The sequence below is a fragment of the Bos taurus genome, chromosome 16 (assembly GCF_002263795.3).
Source record: "Bos taurus isolate L1 Dominette 01449 registration number 42190680 breed Hereford chromosome 16, ARS-UCD2.0, whole genome shotgun sequence".
Classification (NCBI taxonomy): Eukaryota; Metazoa; Chordata; class Mammalia; order Artiodactyla; family Bovidae; genus Bos; species Bos taurus.
The window spans coordinates 46,892,510-46,917,334 of record NC_037343.1 but is presented as its reverse complement, the minus strand read 5'-3'; the positions used below and the strand labels follow the sequence as shown (position 1 = coordinate 46,917,334).

The window sequence follows — 24,825 nt, the reverse complement described above, 5'->3', positions numbered from 1 at the left end:
CAGGGAACCTGGGACAAAGGTCAGGTGGCTGGCCCCAGGTAGTGTTTTGGAGCTGGGCGGAGACATTCACTAGAGTCCCCAGGGCCGGCCCAGGAGCCATCATGAACTCCCAGGGGCCTCCAGGGGGGGGCCCCACACCCCGTGAGTAGGGCCGGGAGGATGGTGGGGCCGCACAGGCTGCCAGCCAAGGAGGACCCGCCTCTGGGGTCCCTGAGAGCTGCTGGGGTGGAGGGGCAGGACCTGGAGAGCTGCCCTCTGAGCCCAAGGGAAGGCCGGGGCCCGAGCTGACTTGGGGAGGCGGCAGCAGAGGGCAGGTAGGGGGCGGTGGGAGTGCGGGCCCCACACCGGGCCAGCGTCTCCTCTCCTGCCTCCGCCCAGGCACCAAGTCTTTCAACATGATGTCCCCGACGGGCGACAATTCGGAGCTGCTGGCTGAGATCAAGGCGGGCAAGAGTCTGAAGCCCACGCCGCAGAGCAAAGGGCTGACCACGGTGTTCTCCGGCAGTGGGCAGCCGGCCTCCCAGGTAGGAGACGCGACAGGCGGCCCCGCCCCGGTCCCCTTCACTCCTGTTTGCCCAGCACTCAGCCCCGCCGCTTCTCCCCGCAGCCGGAATCGCCGCTGCCGCCGGTGTCGCCGGCACCATCACGGGCCCGGAGCCCCACCCCGCCGGCCGTGGGGTCCCAGCCATTGCTCAATGGCAGCGTGGCGCCGGCGCCCCCCGCCACCCCTGCGCCGGGCGTGCAGCTGGACGTGGAGGCGCTCATCCCCACGTACGACGAGCAGGGCCGGCCCATCCCCGAGTGGAAGCGCCAGGTGATGGTGCGCAAGCTGCAGCTGAAGATGCAGGAGGAGGAGGAGCAGAGGCGGAAGGTGGGTGGGGAAGGGCGTCCCAGAGCGCCCTGGGGTCTGTACCTGGGCCCGTCGCCCCTCCCCCACACCATCCCCCAACCTGCTCGGGCCCTTTCAGCCTCAGACGGTTCCCACGACCTTTGGGAAAAAGCAGGGTTGGACCACTACCACCCCTCTTCTGGGAGTGTTCCCAGTCTCCACCGCCAGCACTACCCCCACCAGCTCCCAACTGCCTGTCCCTTGACAAGAAGGTAATGTTCATCAAGCTCTAAAGTGCCCTCAAATCGCTTGTGATCCTGTTACCATGACTATTGTGGTTCAGGTGCTCTGGGTGGGGCTGGGCTTCTTCACTTCCGACAAACTCTCAGGTGAGGCTGACTCATCCTAGTAATGGTAGGAGCAGCCAATAGGCTTTTGGTCATAGTCAGACTGCCCTGGGCTCCTTTCCTGAACTGCCTCATCCAGCCTCAGGCTTCTCATCTGTCACCATCACTGGCTGGCAGGATAGTTTGCCCTTCATCTGCTGAACAAATATCCCCTGGGCGCTGTCTTGTTTTTCGCACACTGTTGTATCCACTGGAGATTCACAGTGAATATGTCAGGGCCTGCTCTCAAGGTGGCTGTGGGGGTGGGGGTGGGGTGTCAACCAATAACCAAACACAGCACCTTAGTAGTGTAATAAATGCCCCCAGGGAGACAAAACAGGTCAAATGAGGAGGTGCTCTGATGGGGAGGGCAGAGGACTGGGCAACCTGAGACCCACCAGCCTATTAATATTTGGGTTTGGGGTGGGCTTAGGAGAAAGTGATGTCTAAGGTAGATGTGGAAGATTAGGAAGAAGGGGACAGAGAAAAGAGTGGAGCAAAGAGCAAGTAGGAAGGACAAGGGAGGTCTGGGAATCAGAGCGGGTGTGGTGGCTCCAAGGGGTGGAGCTGGAGATGTCAGTCCTGGTCAGGTCACCGAGGCCTAGCTTTGAAGAAAATGGACTTTCTCCTAGAGCAGTGGGGAGCCTGGGAGTGGGACTGAGTGGTCAAGTGGCATCATCATTTTTTTTTAAACTTCTATTCAATAAGTATCTATTGAGTGCCAAGCGAAAGCCAAGTAGTGGAGCGCACATGTACAAGTCACAGTATCTACCTTTAAAGCACTCACCTTCTGGCAAGCGAAGCAGGTATATAGAATTCAGGGAAATAAACTTAATAATAGAAACCAGCCAAAACACAGATTCATGTATAGATGCTTCTTTGAAAGTTGAGGCATCATCATATTTGTATGTGGGAAACATGTTCCTAAGTGGGACTGTACTGGCCAGGATGGATTGGTACGCCTGTGAAGTGATGGCAGCCCCTCCCTCCACCCCGCTGGAAAAGTGTAGAATGAGGAACAGATGAGACTCTAAGAAAGTGCCTGGCGAGCCTAGCTCTATCAGTTGTGTTATTCTAGGAGTCAGAGTGGGTGGGAATAGGAGTGGAAGCCACAGGTTCTTTAGCAGCCTCTCATTCAGCACTAAAACCGATGGCATAGACAGGGAGGGCTTGGCTGCAGGGGGCTTTGATTAGGGGGGGTCATCTGTCTGGAGTGAGGAGCGGCCTCGCTGGGATCTGGCCTCAAATCGCAGACCTTGGATGGGGAGGGAGAGGACTGCCGTCTGTCGCAGCTTCAACGCCTTTTGCATGTTCCTTCGGTGGTGTAATGAGCGACCAAACCAGGTGTGGAGACCCCATCCGCCGGCCCTGCCTCTGCAACAGCGCCCAACGCCCGGCTGTGTGTCTCTGCCAGCGACCAAAGCGGACACTGCCCAGCGCCTGGAGCGGCGGCCTGGGCCGAAGCTTCGTCCCAGCGTAATCTTCCGCCGGCCAGGCGCGGCCCGCCCCTGCAAACGCAGCCCCGCGGAGCCATTACACCACCCAGGACATGCAAATAGCGCCCCCCGGCGACCGTCGCGGGAGCCGGGCCGGAGGGAGACGCGCCCCCCTCCCCTCTCTTGTCTTCCCCGCCTTAGCTGACGGCCACCAGCTCCTGCTGCTACCCCCGCGAGGGCTGGAGGTACTCCCGCGAGCACAACGCCATCCTCGGGCCCTTCGGGGAACTCATGACCGAGGCCGACATCCTTCGCATCGAGCAGCAAATTGAGAACCTGCAGGTGCTGCACAAGGCGCAGAAGCTGGAGGCGCGCCTGGAGCAGCTGGAGCTGGAGCTGGAGCAACTGCTGCCCATCTCGGCCGCCCTGTCGGCGCCGCGCTTCACCGTCGACCCACGCCGCATGCACGGCCGCGCCGCCAGCCTGCCCGCCTGGTGCAGCAAGATCTCCGTGCTGCTCAAGAGCATGGCCTCGCTGCTGGCCGCGCTGGGCGGACGGCCAGCACACCCGGCCGAGCTCCTGGCTGCCGACACGGGCCAGCCGCTGCCGCCGCTGATTGACGCCCCCTGGCGGCCAGGCCCGCTCTGCCTGGGCCGCTCGCATTCGCTCAGCTGGTGCCGCGAGGCCGTGGCGCGCGAGATCCTCGAGTGCGGCGTCTCCGTGCGGCACCTCCGCACCATGTACGAGCGACGCGCCCTGGGCTCGGAGCCCCCGCGAGGCCCGCGCCGGAAGCTCTCGCTGCCTGCCAGCGCGCCGGACCGCGAGCCCATCCTCGAGGAGGACTACGCGGTGGCCAGCCCCAGCGAGCCGAGCGCCGCCGTCGCCGCCACCACCAACGGCCTGCCGGCCGCTGGCGAGTACGTGGGCGGCCTGGATGCGCCCGTGGCGCCGGGCCGCCAGGCGGCGCTGCCAGGGCCCGAGCAGCTGGCGCGCAGGCCGCCGTCCTCCACCGAGCTGCGCGGCGTCCAGGACTACATTGACATGCGCAAGGAGCGCATTGTCTACCTCTTCCTAGAGCACTGGCGCAAGTCGACCTTCCGCGGCCCCGGGCACCACGCCCAGGTGCGCCTGCGCAGACTCCTGCCGCGCGTGGTGGCTGCGGGCGCCGGCGCCGACCCCGGCCCAGAGGCCGCTGCTGTCTCCTGGCCGCCGGCAGGCGATGGCCCGGACGAGCGGCTGCTGCGCCTGCTGAAGCAGCGGCAGGTGGTGGGCAAGCTGCTGGGCCACTGGCGGAGCCTGCTGAGGCAGGTGCCGGCCCGCCAGCCCCCCGGCCGGGCCCTGGCGCACGGCTTGTACTGGCCAGAGCACTTCTTGCCGCCCCTCGACGGCGGCGCGCCCCGGCGCTACGACAGCCTCACGCTGGACCTCTTCATGCTCGGCTACTTCCAGCTGCTCGAAATGGGCCTGAGCCGCGAGGAGCGCAAGTTCCGCCACCTGCTGTGCTACGAGATGTTCGACCGGCTGGGCAGCCACCCGTGGGAACTCATCCGTCTCTTCCACCGCGTGGTGATCGAGGAGGTGGAGGCCGGCCGGCGCAGCTGGAGCGACGGCTTCGAGGACCTCAGACGACAGTTCTTCGAAGACAGCCCGGAGGCTGAACCGGCTCGGGGAGAAGAGACAGAGAAGGAGCAAAAGGAAGGGACAGATAAGGATGAGAGGGAACTAATGGAAGAGGCCAGTACAGCTCAGGCAGGGAACTGGCCAGAGGGGCAGCCCGAGGCGCCTACCCCTGCGCGGCTGCCCCCGCCTTCACCCCCGCCCGCGCCTCCCCCGACGTCGGTCCCTCCTAGTTCCGAAGACCCTCTGGAGCTGGTGTCTGAGATGGGCGAGTTCAGCAATGAGGACATCTGCCGGTACATCGACCGGAGCTTCTCCTTCTGGAAGGAGAAGGAGGCAGAACTCTTTGATATCTGAGCCAGAGGATCCGGAATTTACCCTCAAGTGTCTTAACCTGGGCCTGGATGCTTGTCTAATCCCCTCCAGAAGGGCAGGAAGAAACCAGGACAGGACGAATGGCCTTGGAAAAGCCAGAGTGTCCAGGACCAGGCTGTCTCAGCCTTTAGTGGCCGATTGTGGGGTGTTGGCAGGAATCGGCAGGGCAGAGCACAGGGTCAACCTGGTGTCCCCCTTTGGCTCTGCAGCAATGCCTGGCTCCGTGTGGAGCCAGGTGGAAACAGCAGCCCCTGTGAGTGGGGGACTGTGGGTCCCCCTTGGGGCCCTGTGGCTTTCATTTTTCACTGGAGTTCAGAGCGACCTCTTTGGCTGAGGTCAGGGGAGCCACATGTGCAGTTTTCATTTGATGTGTCCAGACTCTTTCTCCTCTGTAACATGCAAGTAATAAAAGTCTTTGCTGTAAGCTGCCTGTGTGGATCCTCCCCGCATGGTGTCACTGCAGCCGCACAATTGTTGAGCTGGTGTCTCCCGCCTTTCAGAATAGGATAGGCATGGGCCAGAAGCTCCTTCTCAGTGGCACCAGGGACCAGTCTGAGCCTCTCTGAGCTGGCAGGAACTATGGGGGCCCAAGTATGAGTCTGCCCAGAGATTCTGGGTCATGGGCCTGGAGCCATCTATCCATCCAACCCTGTGGGGAATCTCCTCTGAGGCTCTTCTACTTCTGCACTCAGCTCTTGACTCTCTGGCGCCCTCTCTAGGACACTGGGGCCTGAGTCTTCATCCATTTGCCCTACAGAAAGGTCTCTTCCTGCAACTCGTTGTCCCTGACTCAAAAAGGTTCCCTGGGTGGGGGTGCTGGCCCCCATCTCCCAGCCCATGCTATGCTGTGTTGCAGGAGGAGCAGGAGGAGGCCTGGCTGGCCAGCATGCCTGCCTGGAGGCGGGACATCCTGCGGAAGAAGCTAGAAGATGAGAGGTGAGCTCGGGTAGACTTGGGGTTCAGCAAGGTGTCTTGATTGTGTCCCTGAGGTAGTGGTACCAACCAACACTATCTCTTTTTTCTTCCAGGGAGCAGAAGCGGTGAGTGTGGGGCTGGGCCCAACCTGTGTCCCTTCCCCCCACCCAGTCCCAGTCCTTTGGCCTCTTCATCTAGGACCATCGTGAGCATTTCCCCTTGTCACTCAACCCTGTTTGCACAGCATCTTTGCTCCCAATAATGCTACCAGACACTAGTAACGTATCCACTGCCCCCCAAAGTCTAGCTCTTATCCTGTAATAACCTGTACCCCCAATTACCCAGCCCTCTCCCATTAACCTAGCCTCTCTGCCCTGCAGTTAACCCAGCCTCGGTATCAATAACCTAGAGAATCTGTCCCTCAAATTTTTAACAAAATGTATGTCCCTTAATTCTTTAGTTTTTACCCCTAGTCATCTAGCCAAGTGCTGTGTGATAGAGGTATCATTTGAGCCACAAATTTTCTAGCAGCCACAGTGAAAAAAATAAAGATATGAGTGAACTTAATAGTATATTTTATGTAACCCAGTGATAGTAATTATAAAAATTGAGATGTCTTACACTCTTTTTAAAAACTAAGTCTGGAAGATGGAATGAACATTTAGAGCCCACATTGCATCTCAGTCCCAGCATTTCAAATGCTCAACAGCCACACGTGCTTAGTCTTAACGGGAACAAAGATGCTGATGAAGCTTAGCCTCATCACCAGTGCAGATCTAGCCATGTTCTAATAACCTGTTCCCAGTTACCCAGCACCTGTCTCCCAAAAATGTGGTCCTTCTGCCCAGCAGCCCTACCCCAGTCCCAGGAACTCAGGTCCTAGCCCCAATAATTTCATGCCCTTCCCCCACACCACCCCCTCCTCATCCTCTGCCACACTGTGTCTCAGCACTTTCTAGAAACACCCGGTCAGCAATAACCCAGCCACAGTCTCACTCACCCAACTCCTATGTATTCAACATCCCCCCGCGGTGACCCCAGTCTGCCCCTAGTCAAGCCCCTCTGTCCCCAGCAATCCCACCCACATGCCTCCTAACCCAACCCCTGTCCCCAATCCCCTTCTGCCCCTACAACCCATGAAACGAGTGCCTCTGTCCTCAGCAACCCAGCCCCTGCCCTTAGTAACCCACTCCTTGCCACCGCTGACCCCGCGCGGGGCCTGGCCCACCCTCTCACCTTTGCCCGGGCTTCTGCCCCCACGCCATGCCTAGGAAACAGGAGGAGAGACAGAAGCAAGAGGAGATGCAGCGGGAGAAAGAGCAGTCGGAGAAGCTGCGGACGCTGGGCTACGACGAGAGCAAGCTGGCGCCCTGGCAGCGACAGATCATTTTGAAGAAGGGGGACATCGCTAAGTACTAGACGCAGCCTCGCGAGCTCGGGGGTGCCCCCAGACCCGCCCCGGCCTGCCGGGCCCAGGCGGAACGGCTGGGAGCCGCGCCACCCTCCCCTCCCGCGCTGAAACCCTTCCTTGACCCCGACCCCGCCTCCGCATCCCCAGTCCTGGGCGACGCTGGAGCGCGGCCGCTGCCGCCGCCGCCCAGAAAAAGTGCCCAAGCTGTTGACGCAAAAAAAGATGCTGCTTATTTGCATGCCTACTTACATATATTTGCATGTTCGTTGAATGTCAAAGTGTGCAGAGCTCTTCCCGAGCTCCGTGGGTGATGACTTTGTTTTCCTGCGGGGCGCGGGCCCGGCTGCCGCCCCCTCCCCCGCACCCCGGAACCCACGTCGCTGGCGCATCCTGGGCGGAGGCAGGCCCAGCGCTCGGGGAAGGGGTTTTCCTCCCTTCCTGACCCAGATCGACGCCCGGCCCAGCCCCGGCCGCATTTCCCATCCCCGCCGAGGGTTTCCTCTCAGTCATGTTTACCAGAAACGGTGAAAACTGCAAACTGCCCGTCGTAGGAACGGAGTTGCCGCTCCGGGCGCCCCACCACCCTCAAGTCTGCGCGCCGTCCCCAGCCAGGCCCCGCACCTCCCCGGACCCTTTCACTGCCCTGGTGGAGTGAGCAGAGGACGAGGGACCCTAAAGCTGTGTCTCCCAACTGCTGCCTCCCCGATCCCCGCTATCTCGCACCCCCATTAAAGCTCTCTCAGCCGCCCGGGGCCCATGCTCACTCTCACTCGCCGACACCGCGACTTCCTCTCCTCGGGGTAACTGGGCCAACGGCTGAGCGGGAGGGGGAGGCTTGGGATGAGGGTCACACTGGCCTTCGCCATGAATGGCAAGACTTCTGGCCCTTCGGAAACCAAGTCTGGGCCATTTAACACCCCTAGCCCCGCGGAAACACCAAGCTGTAGCTTTTCTTCATAGATTTAATACCGAGGCCTCAACCAAATACAAGCCGAGAAACAGCTGAGCAGCCTCGACGCCCGCCTGATCCTCGTTGGCGCTGCCTCGCCTTAACTGGACCCCTGGGGGCGCTCAAGTGTGAGGCTGGCTGGCGCTGCTACGCAGAGCCGTGCCAGGGGCTTAATAAGTGACATTAAATGTCTACACGCATTAAGTAACCGTACTTAGGGCTTCTGCAAGGGCCACCAAGAGCCCCGAAGTGGTGGGTGGACCCCGGCGTCACGGGCCGCGCTGTAGGCGGCTCCGCAGGTCCTCTGCGCAGCCGTCCAGCCCCATGCGCTCCAGGGCCGCGTAGACGGCGCCCAAGCCCGCGTGCTGCTGCTGGCGCCAGCGCTTGAGCATCTCGTACTGCTGGTCGCGGAAGCGGCCGACCTCCACCTCCACCGCCTCGATCTCCGCCTCGCGCAACCCTAGCGTGCGCATGAACTCCTTCCAACGCCGCGCGGGCACGGCGTCCATCACATCGTAGAGCTGCGGGCCAGGCTGGAGCGTGGCGGCCGCCGAGCCTGCAGGGGGCGCTGGCGAGGGCGGGGGCGGCAGGCCTGCGGGCAGGCCAGAGAAAGTCAATGGAGGGTGCTGGTAGGGGCAAGGGACAGGGGCCAAACAGGGCAGGAAGGTCCACCTGGCCCATTAGGGGATGTGGGCAAGTGTCCACAGGAAATCACAGCTTATCACCCCAGATTCAGGAGAAGGGGTCAATCTCTCAGGTCACTGAAATCCCTTACCAGGAGCTCTGCTGGGCAGCTGGTCCCAGGACCATGTGGCCTCCAGGCAGGGTGCCTCCTGGGTCTGGGGAGAGCCAGAAGTACAGCTGTGGCCTACCAAATGGACAGGGCACACCTTCTCACTGCTGCTGGGTGTCACCAGAAGGGCAGGGCCGCTGTCCGGGGGTGAGAGATGGGTGGTCTGGAAGCCAAGAGAGACCCCCCCGGCTCAGCCTTGCTTGCTTAGCAAGGCTCTTGCCCGTGCCGGGGTCTCTCAGCAGGAGTGGGCACCCCGACTCAGTCAGTAGACACATCTCCCATTCCACCTCCTCTGTGCAACTGTACCCTCTTCACTGTGACCCAGGAGAGGAGCCCTGTCCTCTGTCCGGAATGCCCTGCCCCTGCTGCCCTCTCCTTATTCCCCCAACCCTGGCATAGGCCTCCTGTTCATCCTACTGAACTGAGCACTCCTGTTTACCTATCTGGACCCTGTAGGCTCAGAGCTTCTCAGAGATGCCTTCATTCACTGATAACTTGGCATATGTGTTTGTTAGGTCTCTTCAGTGCCTGGGATCTGAGTTATAATAAGGCCCAACCTCTCAGCTCCAGGAGACTTGCTCACGGCTCCTCCCAGAATACTAGCTACTGAGAATCTCACCTGTAGGGGGGTCCAGACCTCCACACCAGTGTCATCTGCTGAGAGACACAGAGAGTCTAATGAACAATCAGGCAAGGCACTTGAACCTGGGTGCTAGCCCAGCTCCTTCTTGGGTTCCTCTGTACCCCACTCCCATCACTCTCTGCCTCAGTTTACCCACCAAAGCCAGGCCCAATGGGCTGTGGGCTACCCATCCTGACCCCAGGCCTCTCAGAGTGTGTGTGTGTTCATACGTGCACTTACCAGGACCTATGGCCTTGCAAGGATGGCAGCGGTGGTATGTGTAGGTCAGGGTAGCACCAAGCAGGAGTGGGACCACCAGGCCTGCCACGAGCATCTGCACCCAGAACACTGAAAGAGCAGCTGGTGGGTGGCGGGTGGTAGCCATCCCCCGGCCTCCCTGTGGCCCATCCCAGCTCTCCCACTGGCATTTCCAGTTCACCACATACTCTGCCTCCAGCCACAGACAGCCACGCAGGGCTCAGGACAGCTCCCAAGGGTGCTCCTGCAAGGGGAGGGGGAAATGTGTGGAGGGTGAGGTACACACCAGGAAGACTGCTCATGACCACCCAACATCTTCTCCACCCTGGAGGCCCTACCCTCCTGAGAGTCTCCCTCTACCCAAGAATGTTCCCAAAGTACTGCTGAAATGTCACCAGTGTTCATACAATAGCAACAAATACCACTTACTGAGCATCTAGACTAGACAGAGGGGCACTAAAATGTCAACTCTGGGATTTGCCTGTTTTGTTCCCTGCTGTTTCCCTAGTACCTGGAACAGTGTCTGGAAATAGTAGATACTCAAGAAACTTGGTGAGCAAATGAGTGACTAATCTCCCCTTAACCATAGCCCTGGGGGAGCCTACTAACACCCCCCTGTTCAGATGGGGAGCCAACAGATTGAAATAACTTGCTCAAGATGCCTCAAGGAACCAGGGGCAGATCTTGAGCCTCAGGCCAAGTTTTGAAACTACATTAACGTGACTCTCTAAGTGACACATCCTATCCTTAATATAGGGCCGGAAGGACTACTAGAGGAAAGTATGACATAAAATAGAGACATGCCCCCTTACTTATCTGACGTAAGGTAAATTCAGATTTCTCTTTACCATTCAAAGTTTGTCTGAAGTGGGGCCCATCTACCATAGAACTGAGTTCCCTCTTCCCTGCCCCTCGACCCCCACTCTGCTCCCAGCCTCCCTTCCCCCGGCCCCGGGCAGCCAGGAAGTTACGTGGGACAGGACACGCAGCTCTTGTCATATTCATAGAAGCCAGGCAGGCAGGTCCCACAGTGGGTGTCTCTGCTAGAACCTATGGTCCAGGAGATGCTGTGGGTCAGGATGGGAGAGGAGGAGGTGGGATGGGGTGGGGTGTGGGAGCCCAGAATGAGGGTACTCACAAGGTGTCTGCGTGTGCCGGTGCAGGGCCCCACAGTCTGTGCATGGGCGGCAGCGAAAGGGGGAACCATGCCGGCACTGGCTGACCATGCAGTCCATGAACCAGCCTGGCCTGCAGCCACAGTGGGTGTCTGCCACTGCTGAGCAGTTCCTCAGGGCCATCTGGGGGGCTGGTGGGAACAGGGGATTGGGGAGACCAGGGAGAGCAGAGGCTGTCAGAGCCAGAGACCCCCATAGAGAGGTGGGACAGGTCCCCTGGAGAATGGAGATGCAGAGACCAGAGACAGGACTGCCCCCAAAGTGAGAGAAGTGTGGAGATCATCACAGACCAGAGGCTGGGGCACAGAGACAGGAAGGTCACAGGATGAGAGGGCAGAAAGACATCCTGAGGCAGGACCAGGGTGGAGGCCTCAGCATGGCGTGGCATGTGGTGGCATGGGGTGGGCACAGGGGCTTCCTACCCAAAGGCTGGGCTTGAGCCAGCCGCTTCCTTCAGAAAGACCCTGGCCAGACGAGTCCTCAAGCACCCCCCACCCCCAGCACTAGGCAGCCCCTCACCCAGCTCATCACAGGCCTGGCAGCGGGCACAGCGGGTTTCGTAGTGGTTTTCCCGGGCCAGAAAGGTGCCCTGCGGACAGGGGAGGCAGGTGGCCGCGCCACAAGGCTTTGTGCAGGGGGCCTTCAGGTAGTGCCCTGTGGAACCCAGTGCGGTCAGTCAAAGGGGGCTTCCACCTGCCCCTCCCCCCATCTCTGGCTCCACTTTCAGCCTCCCCTCCCTTCATTCCTAGCCTGCCTACTTCCACTCCCCAGCCCCACCTAACCCTCACCTGTCTGTGGTCAGCCCTCACTTCCTCCCATGTCCCTCCCACCCCTTCAGCCCCTCACCTGCTGGACAGCCCTTGCAGCAGCCCAGACCACTCCGCTTTGGGAAGCTGTGGCCGCAGTCACACCGGGGGCTGGGGGTGCTGGCCCGGGCACCCAGCAGCAGCAGGAAGAGGAGGGCCTGGGGACAGGGGCTGCTGACTCCCAGCCTGGCTGCCCAGGCGGGGGCCTCTCTCTGCCCGGTCTCTCCCACCCTAGCGCTTGCCCTCAGAGCAGCCCATTTCCCAGGTTCTTGAGCAGAGGAGGTGCCCATGGGTGGGGGGTGAGACTGACTTCCTTCCCCTGGGTACAGATGGGGCTTGGGAGGAGCAGATTACAGGCTTCCTGCCAGCCCCGCATGTTGCCCTCCACCGGGCAGGAACCAGGCAGCCCCACCCCGACCCGTGCTTGCGGTAAGGTGGGGGACCCTGATTTTTCTCTGCCGGGGTCCCCAGAAGCCAGAGGCATGCATTCCCCTACCCTCCCATCCTCTGTCCCCTTCCTCTGCCGACCCGCTCTCCCCTCCCCCCCGCGTCCCCTTCCCAGGCAGGCCCCGGCACGGCTCGAGGTCATGCCCCTGCGACCCTACTCACCACCGCCGCCGCCGCCGCCGCAGAGGTCCCGGGCCGCGGGCGCGGCTCCATGGCCCTGGGCGCCACGCTGGGCCCTCGACCAGACCGGGCTTCCCCCGCTCCGCCCGCAGCGGGTGGGGCCCAGCGCGGCGCCCTCAGGACCGCCCCGCCTGAAGAGCCCGCCTCGGGGGTGGGGGCTAGGGCGGGGCTGCCGGGAAAGGAGCCCCCAGCCCTCACCTGAGCTCACCTGAGGCACCTGGTGGGCAACGTGCCCATAACGAGGGGCCGCATCCGGGTCCCAAGCCTGGGTTCTAGCTCAACCCAGAGACTACCTCTTCCTAGAGAGGCAATCTCTCCTCTCCGGGTCTCAGAGGCACCCTCAGCCATGAGGGCTTGGGCCAGAAGAACCCAGGTGGGAGGCCCACCCTCCCCACACAGGGCATGACCCTGCCCTGGAAGGCAGTCCAAGGGGGCCTGCTCAGTAGCCTGAGCCCGTGGCCCACCCTGGTGCCAGCTCAGAGGGGTGGCTTGGGGTAGGGCCCTCCAGGGCCCCATGTGGGGAGGGCACCTGGTGGGGGGCCCTAGTGGTGGACTTCATGGCTGTGGCGGGGGACAGGGCTGACCTTGGGAGTACTGGTCAGGCGATTTCTGCCCCCACGAAGTCCCTTGTGCTCCCAGTCTTGCCCAGCGGTGGCCCACCACAGATGGAGGGGACAGGAGCCCAGAGGAGCACTGAGTGTACCTGAGTCCAGAAAGGGGGCATTCCAAAAGCAAACGACTCTTTCCAGTGAAGTATATACAAGTCTTTATAAAAGAATCAAAAGCTCAATAAATATGCAACTTTACACAGAGCCCATCCCAAGGACTAGGAAGAGGGGGAGGGGGCTAAAGGCAGGGGAACCGTCGTCCCATTTGGCGCCAGATGGTGGAGGAGGGAAGGGCTGCCTGGGACCCCAGCCCTGGAGTCCAGCCCAGAGGACTGGAGGTCCTGAATTCAGAGAGCATTGGGCAAAGGACTCTGCCTAGGCTGGGGGTTGGGGGGTGGGGAAACAGGCAGGTTAGTGACAGTGGTGACTGTCGGGGGGTCCTGCAGCCTGGGCCTCTGCTGAGCCCTCCTCCACTTCCATCCAGTCTGGCAAAGTGCAAATTGGGCCCTTGGGGGCGGTGGTGGTGTCCGGCTGGGCACTCAGGCCCGTGTGCACATTAAGGCAGCAGCTGGAGCAGGGGCTGGCACACCCCAGGAGGCATGTTGTCTGCTGTCCCTTGGTCAGTGGCACCCTTGGGGGCCTCCCTCTGCTCAGACCTCCCTGCAGTGGAGAGGAGGGGAGAGACAGTTCTTCCTTGGCTGACGGTATTCGGAGGGGCTCTGGCCACCCTCTCAGGCTTCTTCACCGCTGCCCACTGTGCACATCCTCGCCAGATGCTGGGGCAGGTCCCAGGCTCCCTCTCCCATCCCTGTGCCCAAGTGCCATCTGTTCCCAGCCATGACAATGCCCCCAGCACACTGGGCCACCTGTCCTCCACCCCAGGCCAGGCCACTCACGAGGCAGTGAGGGTGGAGTTAAGCAGCAGGGTAGTCCTGATTCGGTAGAGCTGGGCCAGCGTCAGCTTCCTGTGCTGGGCCGAGATCCCCGGGGGAGGCTCAGGCTGGACCCTGGTCGAGGCCCCCGAGGACAGCTCTCTGCTCCTCCTAGTGGGTCCTTCGGGCTCCCCACCTGGGCAGTGGGCTCTACCCTCTAGCTCTGCCAGCTGGTGGCCAGGGCCAGGTGCCCCCTGGCAATACCAGCTGGGCCCAGCTTCCTGACAGGAGCCCCGAGTCCTTGTGCCAGGGACAGTAGCAGCCAAGCAGACTTCCGACAGGCTGCGGCTCGGGGCTGGGGGCACTCTGCGGGTAGTGGCCCCTGACAGCAGCTGGAGGATGCTGGCCTCGGATTTGGACTTAAGCAGGTGGGGCAGGCAGGGCAGCAGCTGGACAGGAGTGCGGCGGCGAAGGCGGGGCGAGGGTGGGGGTGACGGGGCTGGTGGTAACTCTGGGGGCCGGGGTGCTGACTCCACCGTGGGGGCTGGGGCCATAAAGTCTTGCAGAGATGTGGGGGAAAGGGTGCCGTAGGCGGAGTCCATGGAGCAGGAGCGGCCATCCACAGGGCCCAGGGGCAGAAGCTCGCTGGTAGGAGTGACAGATGAGGCGGTGGTGCTGAGAGAGGTCTCGTCTGACTGGGAGCTGAAGGGGTCGCCCCTGAATTCAGGAGAGGACAGCAACTCCCCAGGCTCTACCACCACCATGGCCAGGGTTTCCGTAGAGCCATCCGAGGCACTGTGGGGGCCGAGAGGGGAGTCAGTCCAGCTAAAGGAAGCCTAGACGGCTGGACACAGAAGTTGAGAGCCTCTGCCCTCCTGAGTCTGAGGCTCAAAGACTGCAAGCAGGCAGCACGTGAGCCCGAAACACAGGTATCAGGAATGGCGTCTGTCATCACCACAGTATCTGCTGTCAGATATAGTCTAAGAATCTTCAGCTCAGCTCTGGGCAGCTACCACTAATAGATCAGAGTGGGCACTCAAGTTGAAATCCATTTGCCATCCCCGCTAGTGGGGGGCAGAGCCCCCCTCCCCATGCCCACTGGGTTCATATCATAAAGCCATGCACAGGGAAAGGGGTCCCACTCAGTGTTGGTCGCCTTGGGGTCAGGAGTCCTGGGGCAGAGCACCTGCTCTGCTCCAGCTTGCTGGGTGCTCCTGGGCAAACGTACCAGTGCTGGGAGTCAAGGCTGTGGCTGCTTTTGCGCAGAATGGTAGGGGAGCTGGCAGCCGAAGTGCTACTCCCCCCACCTTCCTCCTCCTCCTCCTCCTCCTCCCGCTCATCCTCCTCCTCTTCCAGGCTCTGCAGGTGCTGCTGGTCGCCTGGGTGCTCCTGCACACGCAGCTGCTGCAGCTGGTTCTGGAGATGGGCATGCACAGGGGCCCCACAGCTGGTGAGCAGCAGACCCCACCAGGCTGCCCTGCCAGGCTGCCCACCACTCTGCTCTCACCTGGGCATTGTAGATGGCATCCACCCAGCCACGGCACAAAGCCTGGCCACTGGCCTGGAATGTGTAGGCCCCCACAGCACTGTGGAACTCGTTCAGGTAGATGAGGAGGAAGGAGCCTGGTTAGGAAGGGCTCGAATCAGTGCTAGCTGGGACCAAGACCCCAGCCCACTGTAGGTCCTGCCCATCACAGCACCCCTCGCCCCCATCATAGGTCCCACCCAGGAGCTGGGAGCCGGCCAACTCACCTGGGTCCCGAAGCTCCCGGCACACGATCTTGTCCACCAGCAGCGGTGGCCTGATGACCTTGGTCCTCTCAGCCTTCTTCACTGGCTTGGTCACCAAGAGCAGGTCAGTGAAGAGAAAGCAGTACACGTCCATCTGGAGATGGCGGGGGGTGGAGGGTAATGCAGGAAGAGCAGGAGAGGCCAGAGGTCAGGGCCAAGGCAGGCACCTTCCCCTGGGAGCACTGGTGTCAAGTACCTGTCTCCTTCCACCCCCACTGAACTGAGAGTAACATTCAAATGAAGAACAAGATGACTTTCTCTCATCCAGCTACTTACTTGTGACTTATGCCAGTTAAAAGTTTACATTAAAGAGGGAAAGGAAGGTGGTTTTAAAATCATGATTGGCAGGACTTCCTTGATTAAGAATCCGTCTTACAATGCAGAGGACACTGGTACAATCCCTGGTCGGGGAAGATCCCACATGCCACAGAGCAACTAAGCTTGTTCGACTAGGGCCCGTGCTCTGCAACTAAGAGAAGCCACCACAAAGAGAAGCCTGTGCACCAAAACTAGAGAGTCATCCTGGCTCGCTGCAACTAGAGAAAGCTCTCATGCAGCAACGAAGACCCAGTGCAGCCAAATATAAATAAATTTTTTAAAAAATCATGATTTGCAGACTCTGGGTTACACAGTGCTTGAAAAATTCATAGCTTTGTAGCAAGACTCTAGGCTATTCCCAGCCTGCTCACAGAATGGGCCCCTCCCTCCCAACAGGAACACACTGTGGCATTGACAGGTGGGCTAGAATGGCACCTGATGGCCGGGATCCAGCTGCTGTATTTGTAAAAAGTAAACTGCAGGCAGAAAGTCATCCCTCAACACAATATTGTTAAGCGATTATCCTTCAATTACAAATAATTTTAAAACAAGAAAAAAAAAAACAGTCATTCCTCACATAAAGGCACTAGTTTTGAATTGCCACCCAAGGGACAGAGCAGCTAAGAATCACTGACTAGGGCCCGGGAGGTCCCGAGGAAGGGGTGGTTCAAACCCCACAGGGTAAGGAGGAGGCAAGGGCCCTGAGTGTGGAGAGGTTCCTGGAGTCACCTTGCTGTCCTTCCCCTCCTTCATCCTCAGGCTCCCTTCCAGCAGCAGCTGACGTGTCTCCTCAGGGGAGGCACCAGGGATGGGAGCTGTCAGGTCCAGATGTAGAAATTCCTTCAGGAGCTGGGGGGTGGGGTTGGGGGGGGGCAAGAGAGGTCAAGGTCTGACCCCTCATCTCAGCTGGGAGACCTCAGATGAGATTCCCAGTATAGCTCCCATCTGCCAGTGTGGCCCTTCCCCGCCCCCAGAAGGGCCAAGGACCCCCACACAGACGGAGGCACCCACCTTGTCCACCTCGTCGTTGCTGCCCTCCACCACCTCGTAGGCGTCGATGCGACTCACCACGGCCGCCAGCCGCTGCCGCTCCTGGCGCTGCCGCATGCACGCGTTCACGTGGTGGATGAAGCGCTCCACCGAGCCGATCTAGGGCGGGCGGGCCAGGGCAGCTCAAGGACCGGGTCAGGAGGGGCCGCCAGCCAGAGGGAGGGACCCTGCCCGCCACCCAGTTACCCTGCCCGCGACCCAGTTACCATAGTGACAACGGCCTCCTTGGCGCGCGGTTCGTCGGTCTTTCTTAGCACCGACTTGAGCAGCAGCGGGTACTTGGTGAGTCGCTGATGGGGCTTGGCCAGCATGTCGCTCAGCTTGAGCCGCTGGCACTGCTGGTGCTTCTCGGCCCACTGCAGCGGGGAGGCGGAGCGGGACTCAGGGTGGGCCCCGCCCCGGGCCCCCAGGCCGCGCCCACCGCCATGCCCTCCGGCACCTGCCGCCCGAGGGAGCCCATTGCGCAGTGCCCTGGCCCCCCGGCGAGCCCCACCCGCCCTCACCGTGATGTAAGTTCGGAAGAGGTCATTGTCGCGCAGCAGGCCGCGCATGTACTCCATGCAGCCCTCCTCCTCCATGCAGTATCGGACGTAGGGCTTGAAGAGGGAGCCGAACTGGCGCGGGGCGGAACAGGCACAGCACCGGTTACCGCGCGCCCGCACCGCGGGAGGGGGCCCCGCGCTCGCTCCTCCCTTATTGCCTCTCCCCGACCACCAGGGGGCAAGCTTATTATCCCCGTTTTCCACACGAGGAAACAAACGGAGCCTCAGCGAAAGCGATCGGCCTCGGCCAGGTGGTAGCAAGGGCACACGGTCAGGTGGAGTTTCACACCACTGCGACCGACTCTGAATTCTACGCCTCTTGACCACCAGGGGTCATTCGGGCCACCAGTTGGGAGGGCGCTGGGGTGTTGGGCAGACGGGATTGGCGCCCCAGCCCTGCCTCTGTGTCCCTGAGTGTGTCCGATCTGATCCGTACCATCTTAAAGCCTTTGAGGAAATCCCCGGGCTGCAGAAGCGCCCGCGTGCGCCGCGCCTTCTCCAGCACCGGCGCCATCACGCTGCCCCACAGCCCACGGTGCAGCCGCGCGATCTCAGGGATGTTGCTGAACAGGCGGTCCGCCTCCACCTGGGGGGCGGGATTGGTGGTGGAGGTGCGCTCGGCCCCACCCCAACCCATCTCTCTCCCGCCCTGTCAGCCCCGACCCCAGCCTTCTTCAGCACCATCCCATGCCGTTAGGGGGGTCCATCCCGTTAGGGGCCAGGCCCCACCCCTGCCCATCCTCTTCCCCGCCTCTCACTCTACCCATTAGCCCCGCCCGGAGCTTTCTTCAGCATCATCCCACGTCCACAATTAGATGCCAGGCCCGGTCCCTTACCCACTCCACCAGTCAGCCCCGCCCCTGTCCCGCCCCTCACTGGCTTTAGCCCCTCCCCACTCCCCGTTACTTCCTGGGACCGCCCCCGCCCCGGCCCCGCGCGGCACCTCACACAGCAGTCCCGACTCTTGCAGGTTCAGGAGGCAGCACAGGAACAGCTGTGGGGGCAAGGAGCACTGCGTCTGGAGTCGGGGTGGGGGGCTCCCTGTCCCGATGCCCCACCCAGACTCTAAGGCTCCCTTCGCCCCTTCCCCATCCTGGAGGCCGGAGGCAGCCTGAGACAGAAAGGGTTCACCCTTTGAGAAAAGACCCAGTTCCATGGCCCAGCTGGGGGTCCCCCTACCCAGGCCCCACCTGGAGGGCCGCTCTGGCACACTGCCCTGGCGGCCACATCTGGAACTCTCTCCTCCAGCTCTGCCCTGGCTCTCTCTGGTTTCTGCCCAGAGGGTGCCTTCTTTGAGCCCACAAGCCCAGGACAGATGCTTCCCCAGATCAAAGTCCCTATACCGCTCCCCCCACTCCCAATGCCTACCCATCCTGTCTCCACATCTAGGGTGTGGGCTGCTGGACACCTGGCATACAGCAGGTGTTTGGAAACAGCTGTTGAGTGGATGAGTAAAAGGATGAGGTCTGTGTTACTCAGCTCAAGCCAGCAGACTTGCCCCAAGCCCCCTCCCAATTCCCAGGGGCCCAGGGGAATCACCTCCACTCTGGGGTGTGGCCTGCCCCTACTCTCCTCCCACTTTGTTGCTTGGCACCTGCTCCTTCTGCAAAGGTCCAAACTCTGCTCAGGGACACCCAGAGGAGGCCACGGTGGGGGTGGGGGTGGGCAGGGAGGCAGGGTGGCTCTGGGCCCCACACTCACGTTGGTGATCACCCGCAGCTTCTTAATGTATGAGGCCTCCGTGTGCAGGAGCTCCCAGACCGCCTCCTGCTGGTGGCACTGCCGCCGGGTCAGCTTCTGTGGGGAGGGCAGGGTGTCTCCAGGAGCCCCAGGGTGGCCAGATCAGGGGAGCAGGTGGAGTGGTCCTGCACGCAACCTTTTTTCCCATTTGAGACACAGAGGCCCCCCAAGTTCTGGGCCAGCCAAGTGGTACACCACACTTTCACCTTGCCTGAGTTCCTCCAAAGCTGGTTAATGATGACAGCAGCCTGGCAGGGCTGTCCATGGACCATCCTGCCACCCTAGGAAGGGCCCCATGGAGTGGGGCAGGGGCGATAATGCCCCCCTTTCCCTGAGAAGGGGGGAGCTGTGGGGCAGGCGGGCGGCACCCACCTCGTGCCCATCAATGAGCTCCCGCCAGCTGTCCTCCAGCCGAAGTCCGGCGTCATCCTCATCCTCCTCTTCGTCACCTTCTTCCTCCCAGGAGTCATGGTCAAAGCGCAGCCTCCGGGGCAGCCTGGGCAGCCCGAAGAGGCCATAGGCGTGCAGCTTGCCCTCCAGCTGCTCCATCTTGTCTATCTCCTGAGAGGAGACGTGGTCAGGGTCAGGGGTCAGGGGTCAGCCAGCCGCCCTGCCCCAGGGCACCCGGGCCCACATACCCGGCCATAGGTGCTGGTGCTGGGGCCTGAGCTGAAGAAGCCGCTGAAGCGACTGGCCGCCCGGTTCTTCCAGCTGTCACTGCCACTGCTGCTGCTGCTGCTGCCACTGCTGCTACTGCTGGGCAGAGAGCAGCTGGAGGGTGTGGGGGGCTCCTGCCCAGGGATGCTTGCCTCCCCTAGGAACTCTGACATGTTCTTGCGTCGGCGACCAGGGGCCTGGCCAGGGAGCAACAGTCAAGAGGCGGGTCCACTCTGACCGCCATGGCCCCACCCCATCACGCATTTCCAGGACCTCAAACCTGCCTGGGATGCAGGAGGGTCTCTGCATTCCCCCACCCTGTGAGGCCACCTCTCCTGAGACCTAAACATGCCCTGGGGGCTGGAAGGTCCAGAGAGGCGCCCCTGGGCCACGCCTCCCCCCACCGCCAACCCCAACCAGGAGCATAAAGCACGTGGGAGAACACAGAGTCACACACACTCGGGTGCACTGAGAAGCCCACGTCCAAGTGGATCCCTGATGAACGCTCACGGACACAGCCAGTGACATACAGCTTCGCTCCCCACCCAGTGTCTGCTTGGACACACATGCTCAGACTCCTCGTGCACGAACACTCAGAATTCCCAGGCCCATCCCCCTGCAGTGGGTTAGATCCACCCGGTACGCCCGGAGCCAGCCCCATTTCACAGAAGGAGTAGGAAAGCCCCCAGCAGGAGCAGCAAGGGGCCCAGGTGACCTCCCCTCTGGCCCCTCCCCACCCCTAGCCCTGACACAGCCCCTCCTCACCAGGATATCCAGGCTCTCCCGGCGGCTCTGGAGGTCCACTCGCTCTTGGGCCGGGGGCCCAGCCCCGGCTTGCCGCAGGATCGGCAGACTCAGGGACTTGGAGTCCTTCACCCCCTGCTCCACCTTCCCCTCGTCCCCTGGCTTGGCTGGGGAGGCATGTGGGGACAAGTAGAGGTCCTCAAAACCCAGGCCAGTGGAGGACGAGACCCCGGTCCTCTCTCTCCCTGGAGGAGCCAAACCAAGGCCTGGCTGCCCTCCCTCAAAGCCCCACCTGCCAGCACCCTGGTTACCCTCCCCCAAAGCCCCCCCCTGCCAGCACCCAGCACTGCCGCCCAGCAGAGACACCTGTATGGTAATGAGCCTGCTCAAGACCATGGCCAACGGGAACCTGAGCTGGGAAACAACACCCTCCCCAGAGGACCCAGTTGCGCCCCAGCTCCCCTGCTCACCTTTGACCCGCAGGTAGTGTCCCCCAAACCTGTAGGCCTCAAAGGTGAGGGACAGGGGCGTGTTGGACTGGTCCAGATAGATGTCCACTTTGCCCAGTGCAATGCCCTTCCTTTCAAATACTGGCAGCAGCACCTCCCTGCCCCAGGACAGGAGGTGTGTGTGTTGGGGGCCATCATATGAACCCCTCACCCTGCCCAGAGACATCACATGAACCCCCACCCCATCCCCCCAAAAGAAAAGGGAGACCCCAGGGGGATCACACCCAGGTTCATACATGCACACATGAATAGGAGGTTCACACGTGTATACACAATGCCCTCGCCCTCACACGTTTGTGTTGACACACCAGGGCAGACCCTGTCACATGCCAGTCCATGCCCCAGGGGTGGGTCACGTCCACTCAAGCACGGCTCCCAGGCCCTCACTGCACATGAGTGGGGTGCCCATGAGGGAGGACACACTTGTCTACGGGCCACGACACAGACACACAGTCATACCTGCTGAGGCCACAACTGCCCCCAGCTCCCTTCTCCCCTCAGCCCCATCAAGCCCTACCCCAGAGACTTCTTTTTCATGGCTGGTACAATCTCCGTCTCAATGTCCACGTTCAGGTCAAATTTCAGGGTGAAACACTCCTTGCTTGGGTCCTGAGCGGACATGCATCTCAGCGTCTGCACCCCTAGGGCCCTCCCTTCCCCACCCCAGGGTCCTAGTGAGCACAGGGATCTCCCTGTCCTTTTCTATCCCAGGGAGGGCCCCGGCAGCCCTCCTGCCAGAGGCAGGAGCTCCTGGAGCATCCCCCACCTGGGCTAAGGTGGGCAGGGCTGGGCTGCAGGGCTGGGCAGTGACAGAGAGACATGCTCACTCCACGCCCCATCCCCGGGTTCTTGGAATTCAGAGCAGAGAGGCCCAGCCTCGGGAATGGAAAGGGCCCAGGAGGGGCAGAGGCTGGTGGGGAGGGGCCTGCTCTGCCAGCCTGGGGGCTTCTTACATCTGTATGTCTTCTCCTGGCTTTCTTCTTGGAGAGTTTCAGGCCTGTGCTCTTTCGGTCCCTGCAAGGAAGCCAGTCAGGGCAGAGGTTGGAGGCGTGGGTGGGCTCTCATCAGGGTGGGATGTGGGTAGGCCCCAGTTGGTGACCCACCCCTCTCTGACTGTAGGTGGCCAGGTAACTCAGGTTGGCTCAGGCAAGCAGGGGTGGAGGTGGGGAGTGGCTCACAAGGAGCTGTGCGCCCCCCTGTGGCCAATCCAGGAGTCATACCCAGGGTCCCTAGACAGGTGGAAGTCTGCCCCCAGAAGTCCTAGAGGCTCACCCTCCAGGAATCTGGGTGGCAGCAGGGGCTAGGAGGGGTCTCTGGTCCCTAGATCTGTGACCTGACACCCAGCCTTGGGAGCTCCCAGGTGTCTTCTCCGCCCACCAACCCCTCACCTACCCCTTGCCATCCATACAACTCTCCTCCTCCTCCTCCAAGTCCACAGCAGGGCTGGTGCGCGGGGGGCATGACCGGGTGGACACGTTCCGAGCCAGGACAGAGCCTGTGGAGTAGAGCGGGAGCGGGGTTGTGCCTGTCTCCCTGTCCCTGGTCCCTTCCTTAGTCTTCCAACATGGCAGTCTCCAGAGGAACCAAAGCCATCTATGGACCCTGGGACCCTGCCTCCCTAACAAGCCAGGGCCCCTCAGTTCTGTGAGGAGGGGGTCAGTCACTGCTTATCATTTACCCATCCCCAGACTCAAAAAGATGCAAGGGCCCTGGAATGACATCCTGGGTGATGCCCTGCGCCCAGTACAAATCCACCTCAGTTTACCCATCTATGAAATAGGCATAAAGAAGCGCTGCCTCTAGGACTGTTGCAGGGAGGGAACAAAGTCCATGGCTCTTTCTTGCAGGTGTCCCCCTCTCCCCTCCCCTTTCTTGCAGGTCACCACTGTGACCACACCCAAAGTCCCAGGGGGCCCTGGGGAACAGTCCTTTTGTCCCTCTGACCAGCTGGGGAAGGAGACAAAGCCACCTCAGTACAGTCAGCTGGCAGTGGGACTGGGCCAGGTGCCTGTTCAGCAGGAGGGGTTTCTTGTTTCCTGCTGCAAGTTCCTTCTGACCTGCCCATCCCACCTCCCACTGCCTCTGCCCGCTGGCTGCCTGGCTAGAGGATCTGCCCAGAAATCCCCTGCCTGGAGGAGAAGACAGAAGGGCTTTCTCCACGCTGGCCTGGGCAGGGGCAGAGGCAGGTCCATTGAGAAGGACCCGGCCCCTAGAGAAGACAGGCTGGCCCTCGAGCAGGGCCGGTCCCCAACTTTTCCTCTTATTAAAAAACTGGCAGGGCGGAGGATGGCAGGAAGGGATAGTTAGGGAGTTTGGGGTGGACATGTACACATGGCTGTATTTAAAATGCATAACCAACAAGGATCTACTATATAGCACATGGAACTCTGCTCAGTGTTATGTAGCAGCCTGGAAGGGAGGAGGGTTTGGGGGAGAATGGATACATGTATATGTATGACTGAGTCCCTTCCCTCTTCATCTGAAACTATCCCAACATTGTTAATGGGCTATGCATGCATGCTAAGTTGCTTCAGTCATGTCCGACTCTTTGCAACCCCATGGACTGTAGCCTGCCAGGCTCCTCTGTCCATGGGATTCTCCAGGCAAGAATACTGAAGTGGGTTGCCATGGCCTCCTCCAGGGGATCTTCCTGACCCAGGAATTGAATCTGTGTCTGTCTCCACCTGGGAATCCCTGTTAATCAGTTATACCTCAATACAAAATAAATGTTAAAAAAAGAAAAACATTTGTGGAACAAAAGGGGCAGCAGATTTGGGTTTCATTGTTCACAGTTGACTTGTGTCCTTTCTCACGGCCTTGTCATGATGCCTACAGTTACCAGGACCCTGTGCCCCCAGGCAAGGGCTCTAGGGACTGGTCCCTCCCCGTGCTCACCTTGGGGGGGCAGGTCGAAGCGGACGTGCCCATCATAATGCATGGCGCTGTGGAACTTGCTGTCACAGGCCTCACAGAGGTTGAGGGGGCCCCGGTGGTGTAGCTGCTGGCAGTCGGCGTGGTGGCATACCTGTGTGGGAAAGGATGGGGGCAGGGTGGACCCAGGCCCCTGTGGTACACGGGGCCCCTGGCCCTACAGGGGCTGCTCTTCATGTCCAAACATCCACGTTCCACAGGGGCCCGTACTTATTAATTTATCCATCAAGTGTTTCCCAAGCACCTACAAGGTGTCCATTCTGGGGGATGCAGAGAAAGCAAAGCCCTGCCCACAAGAAACACAGTGCAGAGTAAGTAACCACGAAGCAGGTGCTCCCAGGGCCTCTTCTGGAACACAGGCAGAAAGGGCCCCCAAAAGTGAGGCTGGGGCTGCCCGTCAGTTTGCCCAACTCAGTGTCGTCAAACAGAATGCCTCCCCGTCCTCCGTGCCCAGGGCCTCTGCCCTCAATTCTATGACCTGTGCAGCCCCCGAACAGCTGACCACCCTGGATTTCTAAGTCAAGGTATGGAGGGGCTTATGGAGGAGTCAGGGAATGATGCTGGCATCTGGGTGCCTACGTGGGACCCATGGGCCGTTGCTTAGTGACGTGACCTCAGATTTACCCATTCGCTCCAGTCTGCTCTCATCCCCACCCCCATGGATGACCTTCCTATCTCCTCCATCCCCTAAGCATCCCAAACTCACGCCCCACTGACCCACTGCCTACTTTTCCAGGGAAACAGAAGCCACCAGAAGGCACTCAGTGAGCCCCAACCACCACAGCCACCCACCCATCCTGGGCTGTGGAGGCTTCACCCTGCCCCAATCCCAGACCAGCCTTCCACCGAGACCCACCTCTCACC

General features: G+C 61.0%; 3 protein-coding genes across 19 annotated transcripts in view; 1 reads left to right on the top strand and 2 right to left on the bottom strand.

Annotated features, from left to right (window-relative positions):
* ESPN (espin) overlaps positions 1–7,717 on the top strand; it is a 34,165-nt gene extending 26,448 nt beyond the window's left edge. For 3 of the 6 annotated variants that reach the window (XM_024976766.2, XM_024976765.2, XM_024976764.2), the window contains 5 exons: positions 379–524; positions 608–871; positions 5,500–5,579; positions 5,672–5,683; positions 6,830–7,717. In XM_024976766.2, the coding sequence (XP_024832534.1) occupies positions 379–524; positions 608–871; positions 5,500–5,579; positions 5,672–5,683; positions 6,830–6,977 (650 nt within the window). In that variant the 3' untranslated portion in view covers positions 6,978–7,717. Of the gene's footprint in view, positions 1–378; positions 525–607; positions 872–2,852; positions 5,068–5,499; positions 5,580–5,671; positions 5,684–6,829 lie in introns of those variants that run through there. The other 3 variants (XM_059875737.1, XM_059875736.1, XM_059875735.1) reach the window with 1 other exon arrangement.
* A 200-nt stretch (positions 7,718–7,917) lies between these two features.
* TNFRSF25 (TNF receptor superfamily member 25) lies at positions 7,918–12,846 on the bottom strand. 7 transcript variants are annotated; one of them, NM_001144077.1, is made up of 10 exons: positions 12,182–12,237; positions 11,613–11,730; positions 11,286–11,420; positions 10,730–10,897; positions 10,563–10,641; positions 9,780–9,835; positions 9,574–9,681; positions 9,331–9,368; positions 8,694–8,874; positions 7,918–8,510 (listed from the first exon to the last, which is right to left on the bottom strand). In NM_001144077.1, exons 1-10 carry the CDS (start codon positions 12,230–12,232, stop codon positions 8,188–8,190), a joined length of 1,257 nt encoding a protein of 418 aa, NP_001137549.1. In that variant the 5' UTR covers positions 12,233–12,237; the 3' UTR covers positions 7,918–8,187. The 7 variants fall into 7 exon arrangements, with proteins under 7 accessions (NP_001137549.1, XP_005217205.1, XP_010811678.1 ...); XM_005217148.5 differs by having other exon boundaries at positions 9,574–9,693; positions 11,613–12,846; XM_010813376.4 differs by having other exon boundaries at positions 8,694–8,757; positions 9,574–9,693; positions 11,613–12,846.
* Positions 12,847–12,948: 102 nt separating this feature from the next.
* The window catches only part of PLEKHG5 (pleckstrin homology and RhoGEF domain containing G5), a 52,212-nt gene continuing 40,335 nt past the window's right edge, over positions 12,949–24,825 (bottom strand). For 4 of the 6 annotated variants that reach the window (XM_010813381.4, XM_024976760.2, XM_024976762.2 and 1 more), the window contains 20 exons: positions 23,926–24,055; positions 22,423–22,525; positions 21,984–22,044; positions 21,548–21,639; positions 20,992–21,128; positions 20,543–20,688; positions 19,759–19,974; positions 19,493–19,681; positions 19,082–19,177; positions 18,324–18,374; positions 17,817–17,966; positions 17,342–17,452; positions 17,045–17,194; positions 16,800–16,937; positions 16,518–16,637; positions 15,432–15,564; positions 15,187–15,302; positions 14,908–15,095; positions 13,704–14,474; positions 12,949–13,467 (listed from right to left, as the gene is read on the bottom strand). In XM_010813381.4, coding sequence (XP_010811683.1) covers positions 13,458–13,467; positions 13,704–14,474; positions 14,908–15,095; positions 15,187–15,302; positions 15,432–15,564; positions 16,518–16,637; positions 16,800–16,937; positions 17,045–17,194; positions 17,342–17,452; positions 17,817–17,966; positions 18,324–18,374; positions 19,082–19,177; positions 19,493–19,681; positions 19,759–19,974; positions 20,543–20,688; positions 20,992–21,128; positions 21,548–21,639; positions 21,984–22,044; positions 22,423–22,525; positions 23,926–24,055 — 3,108 coding nt within the window. In that variant the 3' untranslated portion in view covers positions 12,949–13,457. Of the gene's footprint in view, positions 14,475–14,907; positions 15,096–15,186; positions 15,303–15,431; positions 15,565–16,517; positions 16,638–16,799; positions 16,938–17,044; positions 17,195–17,341; positions 17,453–17,816; positions 17,967–18,323; positions 18,375–19,081; positions 19,178–19,492; positions 19,682–19,758; positions 19,975–20,542; positions 20,689–20,991; positions 21,129–21,547; positions 21,640–21,983; positions 22,045–22,422; positions 22,526–23,925; positions 24,056–24,825 lie in introns of all 6 variants that reach the window. The other 2 variants (XM_010813382.4, XM_024976759.2) reach the window with 1 other exon arrangement.